The sequence below is a fragment of the Pteropus alecto genome, unplaced genomic scaffold (genome assembly GCF_000325575.1).
Source record: "Pteropus alecto unplaced genomic scaffold, ASM32557v1 scaffold209, whole genome shotgun sequence".
NCBI lineage: Eukaryota > Metazoa > Chordata > Mammalia > Chiroptera > Pteropodidae > Pteropus > Pteropus alecto.
The window spans coordinates 228,198-248,260 of NW_006443121.1; the positions used below are offsets into that span (position 1 = coordinate 228,198).

Here is a 20,063-nt window from a genome sequence, read left to right on the forward strand (position 1 = left end):
GGAGCCATTATCTACACCATGTTCCTGGAAGCAGAAAGTCCACCTATCTTCCCCTTTAAAAAAATTAATTACACATACACAGCCTAATATACAAAGCATACAAAAGAAGACATCCTCTGGTTGAGGTTGGAGGCGACCTAGAGCTCCTTCATTCCCCTAGGCAACAACAGTTGAGACTATCATTGGCAGAAATTTCTAAGCCCTTTTCCTACATTAATGTCCTAGAGCCCTAGAATTCTATTTGCTACCTTAGAATTGAAGCTGGACAAGTATATCCTCTTCCCAGTACCTGCCTGTCCTCCCCATGCCCTGGTGGGAACAGGGAGAAAGTATACTATAGTTTAAGAGCATAGGCTCATGAACTAGATTGCCTGTATTCATGTCCTGGTTCTACTACTTCTAATATCTGTGACCTTGGACAAATTAATTCATCTTATGGGCCTCAGTATCTCCATCTGTAAAATGAGATAAAATCGTATGTCTTCAGAATAATGGATCCCAAATTTGTCTGCACATTGTAATCATCAAATACTGTACTGAAGTCTGTGTCCCACTACTAGAGATTATAATTTGATCTGAGGATGTGATCTGGGCTTTGGAATCTTTAAGATTGTAATGTGCAGACAAGCTGGGGAGCCACTGCCTCAAAGGGTTGTTGTAAGAATTTAAAGTTCACAGAATATGTAACTTACTTTTCTTTGCAAGTATTTGCTCACCAAGAAAGGAGCTGGTGGGAGAGTGTGCCAGGTTCAAAACAGACTGGAAGGCTTATCTAAATCTCAGTTTCCTCATTTGTAAAATTGAGATAACCATATCTAGGCTTCAAAATTGACATGTTTTATAACCATAAATACTGCCCTGCAGCTTTTATATGTGTATACACTCTCCGCCCTCTCTTTACAGTTTTTTTCTCCACCACCTTTGCAACAGCGATTAAGGTAATTTATCTGATCTTCATTAGCATGGCAATAAATGAGTGTAGTAGGAGGTGGACAAGCCTGGAGGTCTTCCTGAAAAGTAGGCAGAATAGCGCATGACCACCACAGGAGTCCAGAGACAGAAACCACCACTCACAAGTATCCCCAAGGCCCCAATGCCATTCAAGCCCAGGAGCATCACATGGTTAATGCAGAGCCTGCCAACAGTAGAAAAGTTGGCCTGGAGCCATGGAAAGGGGCATAGGCTATTAAATCAAACATTCCTGTGTCTTGGGCAGTTATTCTACTTTTTTGAGTTCATTCCCTTCTCTATAAAGTGAGGATGAAGCAAGACCAGGAATGGGAAGGTGGTGTATAGGGTGAAAATTACAGTGAAGTATCTTACAGCCATCCATGCATACCTCAAAGAAAGATCAAGTCACAGTGAAGTCTTCCTAAATTTTATTGGTACTGAAATAGAACATGGGTTGAGCATAAACCCCTCCAAAAACAAAAACAAAAACAAAAACAAAACAAACAAAAAAACCCCCACAAATTTTAAAAACCCAAAAAACACACACAAAAAAAATGAATACAAAATCTAACTTTTCTCCCCAGCCTCCTGGGGGTGGGTTACTGCTCTTAGGGCAGCTAGATTGCCCCACAATTCCAGGTTTGAATTTAGCCAATATAGGGAATATCACCAAGAATATCAATGTAATTCACAGCAATGCACATAAAACTCCCCAAGGTCAGGAGGCGGGTAAAGGAGAGGAGAGGGGGATAGAAGCCATGGTCTCTGGGCTAGGGGTACTGCAGGGACAGTATAGCCCCCTAGGGACTGAACTCTGGGGAGAAGGTAATAAAGGAATAAAACCAAATACCAAGTACTTTAAGAATGGATTGTATGACCTATAGTGACAGGTGACATCACTAACACTGAAAGCTTCTTACATTAATGTTCTGGCAAAATATTCTCTTATCATATAGTATATACTTCCCAGGTGTGGGGGTGGTAAGGGAATGAGGTCAAAATGATTCTGCTCCAAGACTAATATGTTCTAAGGGTGCATTAGCAGGAAATGCGGAAATCAATATTGAGTTAGATGCCACTAGAATATATAATACTGGTAAAAAGAAAAAAAAAAGCGCACACATGCAACAGAGGAGGAAGAGGCTGCTCCTGGGTTGACAGCAAGGGTGGGGCTGTAGAAGAGACCAGGCCAGAGCCTCCAACAGTTCTCTGATTTACAGCTCCAAGGGACAGCACAGCTGGTGACAAGACCTGGGTTAGAGGTTTGTCAAACAGAGGCAGGGCCCAGTCACCACCTTGGATGGGGGCAATGGGAAGGGATTATTAGGTACACGAGGGAGTCAAGTAAACTGTGGGATCCAGGTCATGGGCTTCTCTCACCACACTCAGCTTCTATCTATTCACTACTTCAGCCAATTGACATCAAGCTCCAGGGCTCACCACACCAAGGCATGGATGGCCTTGAAGCTGGAGCTGTGTTTCAAGTGGCTCTGATGAGAAAAGTGGCCTAGGACCCCTGGCAGGGAAAATACTGAAGCCAGGTGTGAACATTTCCTCCCTTTGGCAAGAGTCTTAGATAGGGCTGAGTTTCTGGGTGCCAATCTCTACTGTTACAACAGGAGGGGATTTGGGGATTGTAATGGGGAGGGGTAAATCCCAAGAAGGGAGGAGGAACCCAGAATAATAAGGGAGACTTCTGCCCATAGAGCTCACTTGAAACAGGTCTAGGTTCCCATAAAGCATTGAGGGAAGGATCTTATACCCAGTCTTGCCTGAATAGAAGGGTGAATAGCCTTCTAGGATGTTAGTGAAGCCTCTTGAAGGCACTGTCTCCCCCATCTCAACTTGGGGAGAAACTAAGTCCCTGAAGTCAGGGACAAGGCTTATTGGGACTGAGTTTATAACAGGCCCAATCTGGGAGGTAGAGAGAATAATTGAACATCTTTTCAGCCTCCAATCATTACAAAGCCTAAATAACTCTAGAAGGAATGGGCACTGGGAGGCCTAATCCTAGGTCGGTTGACATCTTAGAGCATATAGCCAGGGCCCTGCCTTCTTCCTTAAACCCTGTGATGCTCTAGTTCTTCAAATCACAGGACCCTGAGAGTAAGGCAGTGGTGGGGGCTGGTTTTCAACCTACTCTATACTTGACTTCTGCAGAACAACAGTAAATGTGGGGATGTTTCTCTAATCAAGTGAGAAGTGTGTCTGAGCTGGGGAAGTGGTCTCTTCTAGCAAACTAGATTGAATGGGACAGAGAGGGAAGATGGTCCCATTGGCACCAAAGTGAGCCATTTCTCTGCCCAGAGAAGTGAGTGAGGGCTGAGGGGTTAGGTTTGGTCCCATGGCTACACTGAACACTTGGCATGACTCCAGGGGCTGCTCTAGTTAGTGGCTCTAGCACAGTGTAAGTTAGGCAAGAATACAGGAGTACAGGGGCAAGGAAGAAGGGAAGAGGGGTCCCTAGAGGCTGGGTGCCCATTACATGGACTCAAACTCATCAATGCGCTGCTTGGTATTGCCCTGCCGGATCTGGCGCAGGGTCTTGTATTTGTCTCGTCCCAGTCGCATGTTCTCAGCATGGATCATGTCATTGGCAGTCTTCTTGGACTCATCACGGGCATTGGCCAGCTCAGAAGTGAGGGCCTGTGAGGGTGCAAGGAGATGAGGGATTAATGGCTTCCTCTCATTTTACGTCCCCTTATTTAACCAGGTTTTTTCCTCCTCTCCTTCTCTCTCCCCTCTCCCCCTTTCTACACACATACAACCACAAATTTTTGAGAGCTTTTTCCAGTCCTGTTAGAACTGCAGTGGAGTAAGAACAAAACAAAAAACACAGACTTAGGGGATCAACTGATGACGAGTATTCCCTGAGAGTAGCACAATGTACCAAACATTCAGGTAGGAATTGTCAGCTAAGTGCTTCCTAAACATAAAAGGTAAAAGGAGTATGGGTGGAGGATGGGAGAAAAAAAAAAAAAAGGAAGAGGTGGCTCAAGGTCTGATTAATAAGTAAGGGATATCTATTGTTAAAGTGATCACTTGAGAAAGGCTCAGGCTCCCATGTAGCACTGAGACAGGATCCTCCACTTATCCTCTCATGATGATAGAGAAGACCATGGGCTACTAAGTCAACCACATGGTCTCCTTGAACCTTTGGCCCTGCCTAGATACCTTCAGGTGCTTCTGCACACGCTCATTCTTCTCCGCTTCAGTGGTACGTTCCTCTTCACTTCGGTCCTTGGCCATGGCGTCAGCCTGCAGATCAGCACTGGCCTCTGCCCCATTCTCATCCTGCTCATCCTGCTCATTTTCAGCAGGTTCTGCCACATGAGGAGTACTCATGGCAGTCTTCAGCTCGGCACGAGTTTTCTCCAAGTCTTCTTGTACCATCTGAGCCTGTATAGTAACAGAGGGAGAGAAGGATCAACAGTCAGATGAGGCTAACTTGCAGCATCCTACATGTGCCTAGAACAGTCCTGCAGGAGGCAAGCACCAGGTAGGCCAAGTCACTTCGTCTGCCTGATCCTTAGTTTCCTCAGCTACATAACGGGAACAATTGTACCATTTTTTCTAGAATGTTAGAGAATTCTGGGAAGTTATTTGAGAAAGCTTTGAGTTCCTTCTCCCATGATGCCCACTGTCAAGGGAGGATGGAAGGGGGAAGGAACCCAACCTTAAGGAATCTAAGGAACTGGAACTTATCCATGTGGTACCCCCTCCCATGATGTTTTGCTCTGGGCACTGTGTCTTACCTTCTGCTGCCATTCTACAGCCTCACTCTCTTTCTTCTGTCGAGCCATCTCTAACTGGGAGATCCGAGCTGTCAACTCCGCCATTTCCAATGCCTATAGATAAATTTGAAGCTTGTGAAAGCTGGGCCTTCTGGTCTTCAGGGCCCAAGTGTCTTCAACTCTAGTTCCCCCAGAGAACCAATAGGAACCTGCTGATCCACTTTCTTGTCGTCTTTGAGGCTCTTTATACCATATCTCCTCCAGGAAGCCCAAAGGACACTCATATTCTCAGATCTACTATAGTACTCTATTAACTCCAAACCATTTCCTTATAAGTCAGAGCTCCCTACCTAGACTATAGATCTCCTGAAGACAAACAGCATACCATCTCTGTCTTTTCCTCACCTCTCCACCTTCTTTCCCTCCGTCCTCAGTACTTCCAACTGAACAGTGCATACTTAGGGCTTTAGAGATCACTGTATCACTGCCTGAAGTGGCAGACCCTTCCCTGTTATCCTAGAATGCTCAGGGCTCCACTAAGACTCTTCCCAAGACAAGTATAAGAAAGACACTCAACTTTCACAGGTGATCTGAACAAAGGAAAAAAGCTTATGCACACCTTCACACCTTGGGCAAATCACCCAGAGGAAGCTTTCCCCTGAGTAGTAGATCTTAGTACCCTGCACTCCCACTGCAAACAATACAGGAAAGAGCATATGTAAAGGGCTTTGGGCCATAGATTCTTAATTTCTGAGTCACAGAACCCTTGTAACTTATAATTAAAGTGTGGATGCTCACCCCCACACACATACAGAAAAATGCACAGGCACATAGTTTCATATATAATTTTAGGGAGCAAATCCTTCAAAGGCAGAAATGGGTTCTCATCTTTACTCAGCCACAACTGTGTGACCTTTGGCAAGTCTCTTAAACCTTTCTGAGACCTAACTTCCTTATCTGGGCATATTACGGCATATGAGTTAATCCTATAAGGTTATATGGAAGAGGAGTAAGAAAGTAAGGGAAAGGGAAAAATTGCTAGCATAGCTTATAGTACACAGTAGGTAGTCAATCGAGTGTGAATCCCTTCACTTCTTTCTTCCTTCTCTTTCCTTTGTCAGGTTATCAGCTCAGATTCCCAAAGGCTAATAAAACAGAATTAAAGTAAGGGTTAGGTAAAACTGTTTGCAAAGATTTCTGGGCCACACCAGTGACTTCTCAGCTTGCTTCTGAATGAACTATCTGCTGGAGGCCTGTAGAGTAGTACCTTCCTGGAAAGAGCCAGCCCTGCAGGCAGAAGTAGCTGTGAATAGGTAGGCAGAAAGGGGAGAAAATTCAGATCTCACAATTCTATTCCATTTTGTAGCTTTACCAGTTGTTCCTGGGTCTTCTTCTGGTCCCGGGAGGCCTGCAGCAGAGCCTCCTTGGCCTCTTCAGCTTCTTGACGCTCTTTGGCCAGTTTTTCAGCCTCACTCTGGGCCCGCTTCCGCTCCTGTTCAAGTTCCAGAGCCCTACGGGTCTGTTCTTCCAGTTCTGGGATGAGAAGGTGGAGAAAAGATGAATAACACAGAGATAAAAAAGAGATACCTAGCTTCTTTCCTGGAAAAGTTTCACCCTAGGGCACAATTGGCAGAAAGCTCTGGGCACTCTTCCTCTTGCCCCATCCTTCATCTATCCTGTAGTCACATCTGGATTATGCAGATAGAGTCTGCAGCTCAGGCAGAAGGGTCTCCAGCTCAGAGTCAGGCTATATTCAGTCTCCAAAGATACTCTAAGGCTCACCTTGCTGAGCCTTCTTAGTCTGTTCCTCAATCTGCTTCAGCTTCTCCATCAGTTCCTCCTTCTCTCGTTCAATCTTCTCCTTCTCCTTTTCTGCCAACTCACGCTTCTTCTTCTCATTTTCCAGCAAAGCACTAGAAAAAGAAGAAAAAAGGGATGAAACAAGATAACAAAGGCCTGACCCTGGACTCTCAGCCCCCATCCATCTAACACACCCAGGGCTTGTGTGTTGGGACCACTGTTCTTTATCCCCACATCCTTGCCCTCATGTTATAGTCCCACATAGGCTGGTATGTTGAAGGCCCTGTCAGTTTGTCCCAGAGTCAAGAGATCCAACCTGGATTTCCAGCTCTGCCACTAAACAGTGGCTAATCAGTAGATAACCTTATCTATGTCACTTCTTTGCACCCTTTCGCAGTAGCCCCGTCTCTAAAATGACCTGATAAGTCTTGCCTTCACAACCTAATGGAGTTATAAGGAAACAAGTTTTGGCTCTGTGCTGGGATACTGTGCTTCAAGTCTGATGATCTCTATGGCTAGGGCATCAGTCCTTAGGCTTAACTCTGCCAAGCCTCTGAAGCCCAACCCCAGGTTCTTTTTCCCTTGAATTTGTTGCAAATCTAGAATAAGTATTTTCATTTTCTTGCCCCAGCACCAATTCTAGGAGACCTTCTTTTCTCCCTTATCTATATGTTTTTTCTCTCTCTGAGTCCTCAGAACACCTGGGCCATCCTTTTCCCCATCCCTCCTCCCTGTTATTTTTCTCCAAAGAACTTCTTGCTATGAAAATTAATAAACAGAAACTTCATTCAAAATGGAGTCAGGAGGCCAGAAGAGAGAACTCTCACATATATATCACTCAACGCATACTACTGACCCCAACAGAAAGAGACATACCTAGCATCTCCAACAGGAAGTGATACTACTTTACTACCGCAGCAAGAAGATTCCTCTTTGCCCAGTAACAGCTCAGCCAATGGGAGACTGCCATAATTCAGCCAATGAAAACTCATTATATTTCAAACTTTCAGTTTCTCTCAATGGACTCTGTTTACAACAGCACCTCTCAAGTCCATAAAAGAGTGTTCCTCCTCTTTATTTCTCTGGACTTGCTTGTTCTTTGCCATTAGATTGCATGTCTTGAATTGCAATTCTTTGTTGTTCCCAAATAAACCCATTTTGCTGGAGAAATATCTGGCTGTCTATTTAAGGTCACCACTGTCATGTCACATATATATAATTATTTTTTTCTGTCTGTCTCTTCCCAAAATAACAGCTTCATGAGAACATTCTTTTTTTCTCACTGTTCAGTAAATATTTATTGAGTGAATGAATGACACCACATTGTACCTTGAACAGTTAGGTATATACTGCTTTTCCTCTTTCTTCTACTAGACTGTGAGGTCCTTGAGGGCAGATTCCTACCAGATTCGGCTCTGTAAACTGGCCCCAATCTTGTAAAAAATTTTTCTGAATAAATGTGATTTTGTTTTTTAAAAAACTTATTGAGATGAAATTCACATAATATAAAATTAACCATTTTAAAGCAAACAGTTCAGTGGCATTTAGGACATTCACAAAGCTGTGTAACTACCATCTCTATCTAGTTCCAAAACATTTTCATTATTCCAAAGTAAAATTCCATATTCATTAAGCAGTTTCTCCCCATCTCCCTTCTCCAAGCCCCTTATAACCACTAATTACATTCTGTCACTATAGATTTAACTATTCTGAATATTTCATATAAATGGAATCACATATTAAGTGATCTTTTGTGTCTAGTTTCTTTCACTTAGCATGTTTTAGAGGTTCATCCACATTGTATCAGTACTTCATATCTTTTTATGGCTGAATAATACTCCATTGCATGGATTCATTATTTATCCATTCAACCATTAATGGACATTTGGGCTGTTTCCACATTGCTATGAACACAAGTACACATGTACTTGTTTGAACACCTGTTTTCTATGCTTAACTTATTGAAGAACCACCAATCTTTCACAGCAGCTGAACCATTTTACATTTCCCCTAGCAATATACATGAGTTCCAATTTCTCCACATTCTGCCAACAGCTGTTATTTTCTGTTTTTATTTATTATATCCATATTAATGAGTATGAAGTGGTACCTCATTGTGATTTTGATTTGCATTTCCCTAATGACTAGAGCTTTGCATTTCCCTAATGACTAAAGATGTTTTCATGTGCCTGTTGGCCATTTGCATATCTTCTTTGGAGAAGTGATTACCTACAACCTAAATATGCAGATTCTGAATCAATAGGTCTGGAATAGGGTCTTGGATCCTGCCTTTTATAACAAGTCCCAAGTTGATGCTAATGCTGCTGAGCCCTGTTGCACTTTGAGTAACAAGGGCCTCCAGTGCATAGGGGCTTTGTAGCAAAAATTCTGGTGGCTCTGCCCAATTCCACTCAAAAAAAAAAAACCCTATAGAGTCCAGGTTTAAAAGTGCATGGAGCCTTCTGCTATTGCCACTGTACTGGTCAGATAGCCTGGAGCAACTCAGAGTTTGCCTAGAAAAACAATGGCATGAGGGTCATAGACAACGGGAACTATAAAATTCCCTCCCTTTTAAGAGCCTCTGAAATCCTAAGCTTCTGATGCCTGTTTCCTGGAGTGGGAGTTATTGCTGTGCAGCTCTCTCTCCCACTCCCAACCCTCTCCCCACCTCTTAGACCCAAAATGGCTTCATGTCCCGCTTTTAGCTAGCTTGCTACCTTTGAAAAGTTTCCTTGCTCTGGCCCTGGTCCCCACTGCAGCTCCACAGCACCTACCGCTCCATTTGCTTCTGATGCTTTTCCTCCCGAGCCTGTGCCTTCATCTGCTGCACCTCAATGGTATCAGGCTTGCGACGGCGCATGTATAGCTCATGGTTTCCCATGCACAGGGCCAAGATCCGCTTGTTAATCCGCAGCCGAGGAGCATAGAAGACAAAGTCCTGGTGGGAAACCAGCAATCAGAAAAAGTTTGGAGGGACAGATGAAGGCTAGCTACCGCATTATGAAAAGTTAAGTCCAAAAAAGCACTAGAAAGATTATTTAACCTAGTTTTCTATTACAGATAAAAAGGTTAATTATCCAGGTGGTGAAGTGACTTGGCCAGGGTCAAACAGCAAGTTAGTGGCAGACCCAGGACAAGAACCCATGCTTCTTGACTCTGAAACCAGTGCTCTTTCCACCAAACCACAATTTCTTTCAACCTTTGCATCCTGAAATACCCTTAATCCAGTACGAAGATAGGACTTCATTTTATCTGGTACCTAAGGATCCTTCTAGGTCTTAGGGGCCTCTTTTCAAGGCCCCAAAATCCCTAAATAATACCCTTGTGCAATATGGGTGGATAGACTGTTTCTATAATCTTCTAAAAGCATATCCTAGACCCAGCCCCTTAAATCCTTTTGGAATAAGGCAGGTTGTAAACACATACATGAATATATAAATCTCCTGAACATCAAATGTCCTAATGGTTATTGTTTTTTAAATAAGCCATTGATCTTAGCTGGCTTTGTTACTTACCTTTTTCTGGTTATAGTTGAACACGGCAGCAGTAAAACACACGCACACACACATACGCATGAAAATCCAGTGAATTTAAGTTTATTACTATAAATACCAGTGGACCAAGGTCACTGGCTAATGGGCTAACCACTAGGTCTTCTGCCACTGAACCCAAATTGCTATCATCTCCTATAGCTTGGGGTACAGTGGAAGGAGAACGAGCTCTAGGTCAAGTGACCTACATATAAATCTCGGCTCTACCATTTTTAGCTATGTGATCTTGGGCAAATCACTACATCTCTCTGAACTCATTTCATCCATTATAAAATGGGTATGCTACTACCTACCTGACAATATTGTTGAGGTTTTAAGGAGACAACATATATAAAGTGCTTAGTAGGGGAAGTTCAGAGACCTCAGGGCAAGAATGGAGAAGAATGGTTGAGGGAGGCCTCATGAGAAGGGTCTGGCTCAACATGGCCACTGGCCCTTGTTGAACATGGGATACACCAAAAGAAGAGACTTCATCTCAATTTCCTATACTATTACCACTCACCAGCTGTCCAGTCTTGTCAGCCACAGGCAAATGAGTGGGTGAAGTGTGACAAGTACTTGCCAAGCATGTTAGAGGAATGACTGAACCTAAAGCATATTCTTCTTCTTGAGTTGTTCTTGAGAAGACAGCAGAGAAGTTATACCAAAGCACAAAATTTGGAGGATCATCTTTGGACCTGGATTTCTCCTGGCTATGTCCTCTTTCCGTAATTAAATATAAACCAAGTATATGAACAGTTTCCACTTTCTGGAGCCTAGAGGCTTTAAAAGATAAGATGCACTCTCTGTTTCTACCCCAGAGCAGAAGACAGTCACTAATAGGCAGCACTTAGACTGTCTATGACTCTCATCCATGCTTCTCCTAGGACATAGGTAGCAGGGTGCCTCCTAGCCATTTCTTGGCATCGACATCCCTTTCCATCACCAATCTCCTTTTGTGCCTCCTGTACATAAACACACACATGCACGTGCACCAGGAAAAGAAGAGAAAAATACAATGACATGATTACTCCTAGCATTATCCAGGCCTTGCCAGTGGGAAGAATCACTTACCGGGGCTTTTTTGTCAATAGGCTTGATGACAAATTTCTTGTCATTGAAAGAGATGTTCCTGATTTCACTCCAAGGGAAGCCTATCTTGGGAGTCAGTCTATAGAAATGGAGACCAAGAACATTAGGACAAGGGCAAAACAAGAAGTACATAGAGGGTTGGTGCCTTGCCCAACCCCTGTCAACCAACTTCTCCTCCAAGGAGTTAGATTCATTGTCAGCTCAGTCAGTGTCATGTGCCGTCAGGTCAGCTGCCAGCAGTGAGGGTACAAAAAAGACCTCCTTATACCACAACCAACACATTACTCCTTGTCCAAATCTCTGAGGTATGTTTTATTATATTTTTTTGTTGTGGCACAGACCTTATAACAATCTCTCACAGAGCCCTGTTTACCTAGGACTCTTCCACATCAGCCCTATTTAACTGGGACTCTTCCACCCAAGATTGTAAAATGGAGGAGAAAGTAAATAATGAGCTCCAAGATTCAGAAGTTACACAAAACAATAACCTATTGATCTCCATCTTCACCAAGAGCAGACCAAGGGGAAGGGGGAGGGGGAATAAGCAAGAGTCATAGGTTATAGTAAAAAGGATTATAGGCCAAAAGGCATTTAATCATCATACAGGAGTGGGATTAATTACAAATTCTGAAAAAGTAGGTTCTAGGCCAGTGCTATCCATTAGAAATATGAGAGCCACACATGTAATTTAAAATTTTCTAGTAGTCATATGAAAATAAATAAAAAGAAATAGGTGGAATTAACTGTTATAACAGTTCATTTAACTCCATATATCCAAAATATTATCATTTATACAAATTATTTCAAAAAATATTAAGAAGACATTTTACATTCTGTTTTTCATATTAAATCTTCAAAGTCTGGTGTGTACTTTATACTTGTAGCACATCTCAATTCAGAGTAGCCACATTTCAAGTGCTCAATAGCCACATGTGGCCAGTGCTACCATAGTGAATAGTGCAAATCTAGTCAATGCATGATTTAGAGGCCTGAGGTAAGTTGTGCAATTATTTGGGCTGGTCTAAACTAAATAGGAAAAGAAATACCCTGGTGGAACCCAGGAGGTACAGTCCTATTCTGTGGTGAGCCCTTAATGTCAGAGTGGTCCAAATAAACTAAAAGAGCTCTGAGCTATACCTGTCATTCTGCTCATAGATATTGAGACCCAGGGCATCCACCCCCAGCCATAGCTCCGAGCCTTTCTTGTTCTTGATGCTGAAGTAGTTCACACCATACATCTCCAGGTCCTGGGCAATTTTCAGATACTCCAGGACAGCATCCTCCCTAAATGACAGAATTGGGGGTGGTTATAGAGGGAAGTCTGTGAATCAGACCTAGGAAGATAGAGAACATATCTGCTCTGTTCTTCTGGCAAGTATCTTGACTTAGGGGTGGGAAAGGGAATGGAGGGTAAGCAAATGATGGTGAATAGAGGACAACATGGAGCCTGAGGTCTGAAATTCTCAAGGGGAATAAGGGTACGCTGACCCTTGCTGGCCTTTAGCATGTTAGCTGCCATAGAACCTCTTATATAGGCACATTCTTAGCAGAGCCCAGATGGGGTGGTGATAGCAAAATAAGCTTTGTTCCTCAACTAGACAGCTCCCAAAGAGTCTACCATGTTTAGAGAGCTAATTTCCATTTCTTTCTTGGGGAGGAGACTCTGGTAGTCCAGAAGCTCCCTAGGGATCCCTAGGGCCCCTCCATTTCTTTATGGTCAAAACTGGTCTATCAGTTATCATCATTTACAAAAATATAGCTTTATAATGGTTCTGATTAGCCTTCTATCTCTACATGCCCCTGTACACTGCATTCCTGTCTCTTTCTCTCTAATATTCTCCAATGTTCCCAGTCCTCTGCCTCTTATCCCCCCAGAACCAACTCTCATTCTCCCTGAAAGGGCAGTGGAAGCCCATAGTTGCTAGGGAAGGCTTACCTGAGCATGCCCCGGTGTTCCTCATGCCACACCTGGATCCGCTCCTCCCACTGGTCTTTGTTGAGTTTGTGCTGCTCCAGGACCCTGGAAAGACAATGGGTAGTGAGTAGTTTAAAGCACAAAGCCCAATTTGCAGGGGTTAAGGAAAACCCACTTAGCTCTCTAAGGAGTTGATACAAAGAAGTTGTGGAATCAGCCTACTGAGGTCACACTGGAAGCAGATTGAAATTATAGCAGGAGATATTAATTAGGCATAGGGAACTGCCTGAGAGGTAAGAGAAATACAAGAATGTGTGACCAAAAAAAAAAAAAAAAAACAATGGAAATACTTTTCTTCATACCTTTAACCAGAAAATCCAACAATGTGCTGTAGTCCCCAAACAGAACAATAATATATTAAGAATCTGTACTGATTTGTGTTACTGAGTAGGGATGGACCTCATAGAGGCATACATACTCTCTACTAGACCCTTGTGTGACCAACAGTTTGTGTTTATGAGAATATTGCTCACAGATGAGATTATAGCCTGTAGCTACAGAACAAAAAACAGAGCCCAAAATGCTTTGGGAGAAACTAACGGGCTCAACCTCTTAGATCTACTAGATCATAAACAAGACTTGTTTCAAATATACCATCTCTGACATCATGGCAGCAACTCAGATGGAGTTCCAGGGCACAACCACTATCCCTAATACCTTTCGGTGAGTTGTGCATATGCTACAGCTCCATGGGACTGAGGCTCCCAGAATGAAGTAGTGTTTTCCTTCCACTTCAAAAACCTATAAAAATTGCCATTGGATGCAGTAGGGAAAAAAATTCCATGTTAAAAAGTCAAGAGACAAGGGTTCCAGACCTGGTTGTGCTTCAAATGAGCTATGGGATATAGGAGAAAGTCAGAGTGAACACCTCTGCCCCTCTATTTCCGTAGTCAGGAAATATAGTGTCTGCCTTATTTATTTCATGCATTGTTGTGATGCTAAAATAAAAATAATTAGTGTTTGAGAGCATTTGACTTTGAAGTTTACAAAAGCAGAAATTTCTATACACTGGTTATCAATATTAAAAGACCATTTGAGGTCCCCATGTCTCTGGCTTACATATTTCTCTCCTCTGTGAACTTGTGATATAAAAGGTCTAAATAAGTGAAAAGAATTGAGAAAATTGGAACCAGGGAGGAGGGAAAATCAATCCATCTCTTGTTCTCCATATAAGAACCTCTTTCCAGGGTAATGAAGTTCTATAGTCAGGCAAACAGAGGGAGATAAAAGCTTTTATATTTTGAGAGGCCGAGAAACAACAATGGGGTATGATGTTATAAGCAAATGTGTTTCTCTGACTTGTATAACATCATGGTCTTCAGACAGACCCTAGTGGAGAGGAACAGATCTAGCAGTCCCTGTGTAATAGAAATTGGTCAGCCTTGGGCCACAGTCACCTCTGGCCAGAGCAGAGAGCCAGGCACCACCTCACCTCTGTGGAAGCAACTTATCTCCAGCCAAGTAGCCAGACTTGTGGACTTCCTTATTGAAGTCGCCATACTTGGACTGGACAGCATAGGAGGCCAGCAGCACGGCAGTTTCAGGTGGGCAGTAAATATCATCATTGAGAATGCCCTCCTTCACTTGAAGGAAGAACAGGCGTTGTGTGATGTCCTGGATCAATTCCTCGGATACATCTTCAGGGTAGAACTTGGCCCGAAACTTGAAGAGCAGAGGGCTTTCCTTCCGCACATCCTGCGCAGTCACCTGGAAGCAGCAAGGAGTTATGAGCTCTCGAAAAACAGACTTTGAGGTGTGGAAGTAGGGTGGGGAGAAGACACTGAAAGGTCATCAATTTGGTTAATCCTCCCAAAATAGGTGGCAACTCTCCTGGTAATTCAGAAAAGAGACATTACTTTCATTGGGGACCCAATCCCATGTCTATAATTGCTTTCTGTTGGGGAGTTCTTCCTAAAATAAAGATGATCATAAGCCCCCAAGCCACCATCATCTGATAATATATACAACTGCCCACACATTCTAAGGGGAGGTTAAAGAAAGCTCTTTTAAGGCTCCTCCAACTCCACAATGACTGAAGCCTGGAAATTGGGTAGGTAAGAGAACTAGATTGTCTTTGAAAGCCTGAAATTGGTTCCTAACACTTCCAGATTTGTTCAGCAAAAGTCTCTACTCTTTGGGAAAACAAGACTCTGCCATCAGAAGGTGAGGCCCCCATGCCCTAGACACAATCAAGAAAACAAGTCTCAGGACAGTATAGAGACCTCTAAGGACAAAGTCAGCCAGTTTCAGGATATTGAGATGAAGGATTTCCATGTTCCTGCAGAGATGCTACTTGGAGGTGGAGAGCTTGAATGGACCTATACTCAGTTCACCCCATTTGGAGATCAATTGAGATAGAAAATCAAGAAAGAAGATCTGTATGTGGTTCAGGCATCAGTTGACAGGTTGGAGAAGAGACAAAATAAGGTTATAAGACCTCTGAGATTCCAGTTCAAAAGTCTGCAAGTCTCTTTTTTTAACAAATCTCCCAAACCCCTTGAGTTTAGGAGGGAAAAAAGATACCAATCTCCCCCTAAAGAACTGCTAAAGGCTACGGTCTAAAACAATTCAAAGTTCAAGAAAATGCTAGTGGGAAGGAAAAGGTCCCTTCCTCCTTGGACCTTGGCCATTCTTACTGTGAGAGGTCAAAGTAGAGACAGAGCAAGAGCTTTGCCTTGGCTGAGTCCTCTGCTCTTATTCTGATCCAGTGACCAACAGACCACCCAGTGAAAAACACAGCCATAGATACGCTGGATTTGCCAGCTAACACATGTTACCCCCCTGAGCAAGACCTGGCAGAGGAACAAATTCCAAACCTGAGAGTGGGGTAAGCGGTTACCTTCTTATTGAGTTTCAGCCAAGTGGAGAAACCCTTAGTGTCCTGGTATTGCAGACCAAAGAACCAAACTTCCCGCAGGCCAATAGTTTTCACCACCTGGAAGAGAAAACACAAAACAACCACTAATTGAATGCCTACCCTATGCCAGACACAGAGGACACAAAGATGGAGGCAACTTGGCACCTGACCTTAAAGGACAAAAAGTATCCAAGATCTGGCAAAACAAAAACAAAAACAAAAACAAAAACAAAAAACAAAAAACAAACAAAAAAAACACCATACACACACACTTGGGCAGTGGTCAAGAAGTAATGTCAGCATCTCTCTGCACAAAGTACTTGTGCTGAGGTAGGGAATGGATCTATTACATATGAGCACTGCCACACCCCAAAACTTGATATCCATTATCTCCTTTAATTTTCACGATACCCATATGATATAAACACAATTAGGTCCATTTTGCAAATAGTGAAATTAAGGTTCAGAGAAGTGAAGGTTTAGTTAGTGAGTAGCAGAGTCAGCTCTGTTTGACTCCAAACCTATTCAAATCCAGTGCTTTCTGCCACTTCCCTCCCTCTATTATGCCATGCAGCTTCCCATTCCCAGGATGGATTAAAGATTGAAGGTAGAGGTGATTGGTTTAATTCCTGCATCTTGTCCTCCTGGGTTGCTCTTCTTTCTTTAGCAACTAGAAATAATGCCCACATCCTTCGGCAGACTGAGTCCCATTTACAGTACCCCAAGAAACAATGTTTGAGGAGATAGAGCAAGGATGGTATTATGTATGCACTCAAAAGCTGTGCTGTGCTGAGGGCTGAGATGCTTCTTTCCAGCCTCAATTTGAGTCCAGTCATGATTTCTGTTACTACTCATACAAGCTAAGAGTGGAAATGAGGGTGGAAACAGGGTGAGTACCTCAGTAGTAGCTGAGGGGCCCCCTGATGTTCTGGGCCTCTTGGCTGAGCAGTGGGAAGAAAAGGGAAGCCAGCCAGTGGGACAAACAGAATCTGTTTTCCAGTCTCTGACATTAGCATGTTAATGGTTCTGGCTGGTGGCTCAACCCTACCATGGAGAATGGAGGCAATGAAGCTGAGACACATCCTAATGAAGTCATGCTGGCATCAGGCGGTCTTTTTTATCTTTTCGTTTTTTAGGGGGAGGATGTGGAGATGGGAGGGTGAAGTGAAAGAATTTACTTGGAGATAGAAACAAGGAACAAGGACACAATGTTGCTGACATCCTTTCCTATGAATAAATCACTATCTCCCCTCAAAACACATATACACCCTTCAACACACACACACACACACACACACACACACACCTCCACTGTATCCACAAATTTTCCACTATGCATCTAAGCCAGGCCCCGTGTCACTATCAGAGTTTACAATTTAGAACTTCTGAGGCCCCAAGAAAAAATAGTTCATATGTATTAAGTACTGAACATTGAACGATCCTGAAATAGCTCTTATCTCCATTTTATAAATGAGGAAACTGAGGCTCAGAGAGGCAATCTTTCTAAAACCACAGAGCAAAGACTAGAATCTTGATGTGTGTGACTCCACGCATCTTTCTTCTCTAGCATGCTATCTCAGAATGCCAAAGGCTGTTAAAAGCTTAGGAGCCCTAGGGAGCTCAAGTGACTAACTGCTTTGGCTCTCTTTTAGCCCATATATCCCAGCCAAATAATGAACTTTGACCACCTTTGCATCTAGATATGGTTTTTGGCTATCCCACTAGGCTCAGTCAAAAATCACTTTGGAGAGAAGCCATATTCTCAAGTCATCAAAACCTTCACTGTTCACTGGGGCATGCATGGTAGTCACCCTTCCCTTTTGTAACTTAAATTGGGCATCGGGAAACCTGAAAGTCTCACTTCCGCCTCCAACTTGCTGTGTGATCTCAAGGCAGCACTTTTCTCTCTCTGGGCCTCAGCTTCCCCATCTACCATAAGTGGTGTGGCTTAAATGGTCTCTTTCTTCTCTCAAGTTCTAACATTATATTAGATGACTAAGAAATCCCATTTCCCACTTACCTCTTGCTGACTTGAGTAACTAGGAACATGTTTAGAAAAGATAGTTTGAGGTGGGTATGGAAAGATCAAAAGACTTCCAGGAATCAATGGCAAGGTGAGTCCCTGATTTAAGTCAATAAACAGTAAGAATTGCCATGTTTTAAATGGAAAATACAAAATGCTTGTGTTGAGATGTGATATTGTCCTTTTTTTGCAAAGGGTAGAGAGAGAGGGTATGAACAGGAAAGATTGTTTAAAAGGAAGATAGTTAATAATATTACAATAACTATGTATAGTGCCAGGTGGGTACTACACTAATCAGGGGGATCACTTCATAAATTATATAAATGTCTAACTATTATGCTATACATATGAAGCTAATATAAAATACTGAATGTCAACTCTAATTTAAAAAGTAAAAATTAAAAAATAAAAAAAAAGGGAAAGAAAAATTACCTCTTATCTCATCCTAGATGTCAGATAGGGCCCAATTAACAGTTCTAATGGTTTTCCAGAGGGTTGAAGAAAAATAGTGTCCAGATGCAATCGGTGGGGAAAAGTAAGTTCCAAGAAACAATTCAGCCCCAGGAGAGAAAGAGACCCACTGAAGATGCTGAAGATGGACAATTAGGGCTAGGATGGTAGGTCAAGGTGGGGCAGACTGGGAACAGAAATGGTAGAGCAGCAACTGGCCTTTGCCTGTACCAACAGCCCAGTTGTAGAGGCTCAGAGACTCCAGATCTAAAAGAGAGTGAGGCAGGCACAGACTATGCAACCAGTCCCAGAGGCCCAAGGAGTGAGCTCCTTAGCCTCTTTTTGCACCAGGTTGCCTGGTTCACTAGTGGGATGGGCAGAAATGTGATGACAAGAGGCTCATGGGAACCAAAATAGTTCTAGAATTGAGTATCTCTGAGGAAAAGTTGGACAAAGTAATAACAAAGTGCTATCCCCCCAAAAAAATTCAGTATCAATAGGGAATTTTAATCTCTCTGAGCACTGTCTCTTCCATTATGAACATAGAGAAATCAGGTGCATATAAATTTTCTACTTCCTTAGGCTCCAGCGCCTGGAAATGAACAATGTATCTCAGCTTACACTGAAGTCCCAAAGTGAGGAAGTGAGGGTGTGTGGAGAAGGAAATATGGTATGAAATCAGATTGAGACTGAAAAAAGAACAAAGGATAAAACAGATGACCCCTGGGCCCCAGGCTACAAGGAAATATCAAGACTTGGAAATGAGGCCAAGCTTTACTTATTTCCGGCTTTGCTTCCAGGTGGGACCTCCACTTGAGAGGAAAGAGAAACCTCATTTTCTAGGAGAGAGTATCCAGGAACAACATCTGAGGATCCAGTGACTATGATCCTACTCTTCTACTCTGAAATGGCTCCATCCCTGAGGAAAAAAATCTTTCTTGACTTCCTTTTATCCCAGAAGGCCAGCTCATCTGGCCTGAGCTAGTATTTCTCAAAGCTGCCATGGTAAAAATCATTAAGCAGCAGAAAATAATGAATGCATATACCCAGGAGCCACAAGGAAAGAGCAAGGGTGGGGTGACATATAAGTAGAGGGCTGCAAACCAGAATTTCTTTGTGCAAATTTTGCATTCTACTCCTTAAATCTGTTTTAATAATGAAATAGATAATATCTACAAGTAAAATTGATGCTCCAAGATACTAAACATTCATCCCACAGCTCTGTGTACCTCCTAGAACCTGCCACATATACCTAGAAGGACTAGGACTCCAGTTTGTAAGACACTGGCTGTGGATTCTATTCAGCCATAAAATACAAACCCCCAAAACAGACAATAGAGATCTATAGGGTTCAAGCAGCATAAACTAGAAAACTGAAGTCCAGTGAGAGGAAGAGATTTGCCTCAGAAAATCCTCCCTAATTACCAGGAGCATCTGGATGTAAGAAAGAACCCCCATTGACTATTTTTTGCAGGTAAAGGCTGCCTATGTCTGAGGTCTGTGGAGGGGAGGGAAGATAAGGTACATCCCAAAGTTCAGAGCACCCTCTTTCCATATACCCACCATGCATCTATCTGAATAAGCAAACTAGTGATGCAATCAACAACTTCAGCAACCCAGAACAGGATTAGGAAGCAATACTGGAGCCTCA

At 42.9% G+C, this 20,063-nt stretch overlaps 1 protein-coding gene across 1 annotated transcript in view; it reads right to left on the bottom strand.

Annotated features, from left to right (window-relative positions):
- Window positions 1–1,356: 1,356 nt before the first annotated feature.
- The window catches only part of MSN (moesin), a 62,138-nt gene continuing 43,431 nt past the window's right edge, over window positions 1,357–20,063 (bottom strand). Inside the window, exons 3-13 of the mRNA XM_006922935.3 lie at window positions 15,922–16,017; window positions 14,515–14,789; window positions 13,044–13,127; window positions 12,245–12,391; window positions 11,090–11,186; window positions 9,260–9,423; window positions 6,468–6,598; window positions 6,058–6,218; window positions 4,707–4,799; window positions 4,126–4,350; window positions 1,357–3,597 (exon numbers count right to left, since the gene is read on the bottom strand). Of these exons, the coding sequence (XP_006922997.1) occupies window positions 3,433–3,597; window positions 4,126–4,350; window positions 4,707–4,799; window positions 6,058–6,218; window positions 6,468–6,598; window positions 9,260–9,423; window positions 11,090–11,186; window positions 12,245–12,391; window positions 13,044–13,127; window positions 14,515–14,789; window positions 15,922–16,017 (1,638 nt within the window). The 3' untranslated portion in view covers window positions 1,357–3,432. The remainder of the gene's footprint in view (window positions 3,598–4,125; window positions 4,351–4,706; window positions 4,800–6,057; window positions 6,219–6,467; window positions 6,599–9,259; window positions 9,424–11,089; window positions 11,187–12,244; window positions 12,392–13,043; window positions 13,128–14,514; window positions 14,790–15,921; window positions 16,018–20,063) is intronic.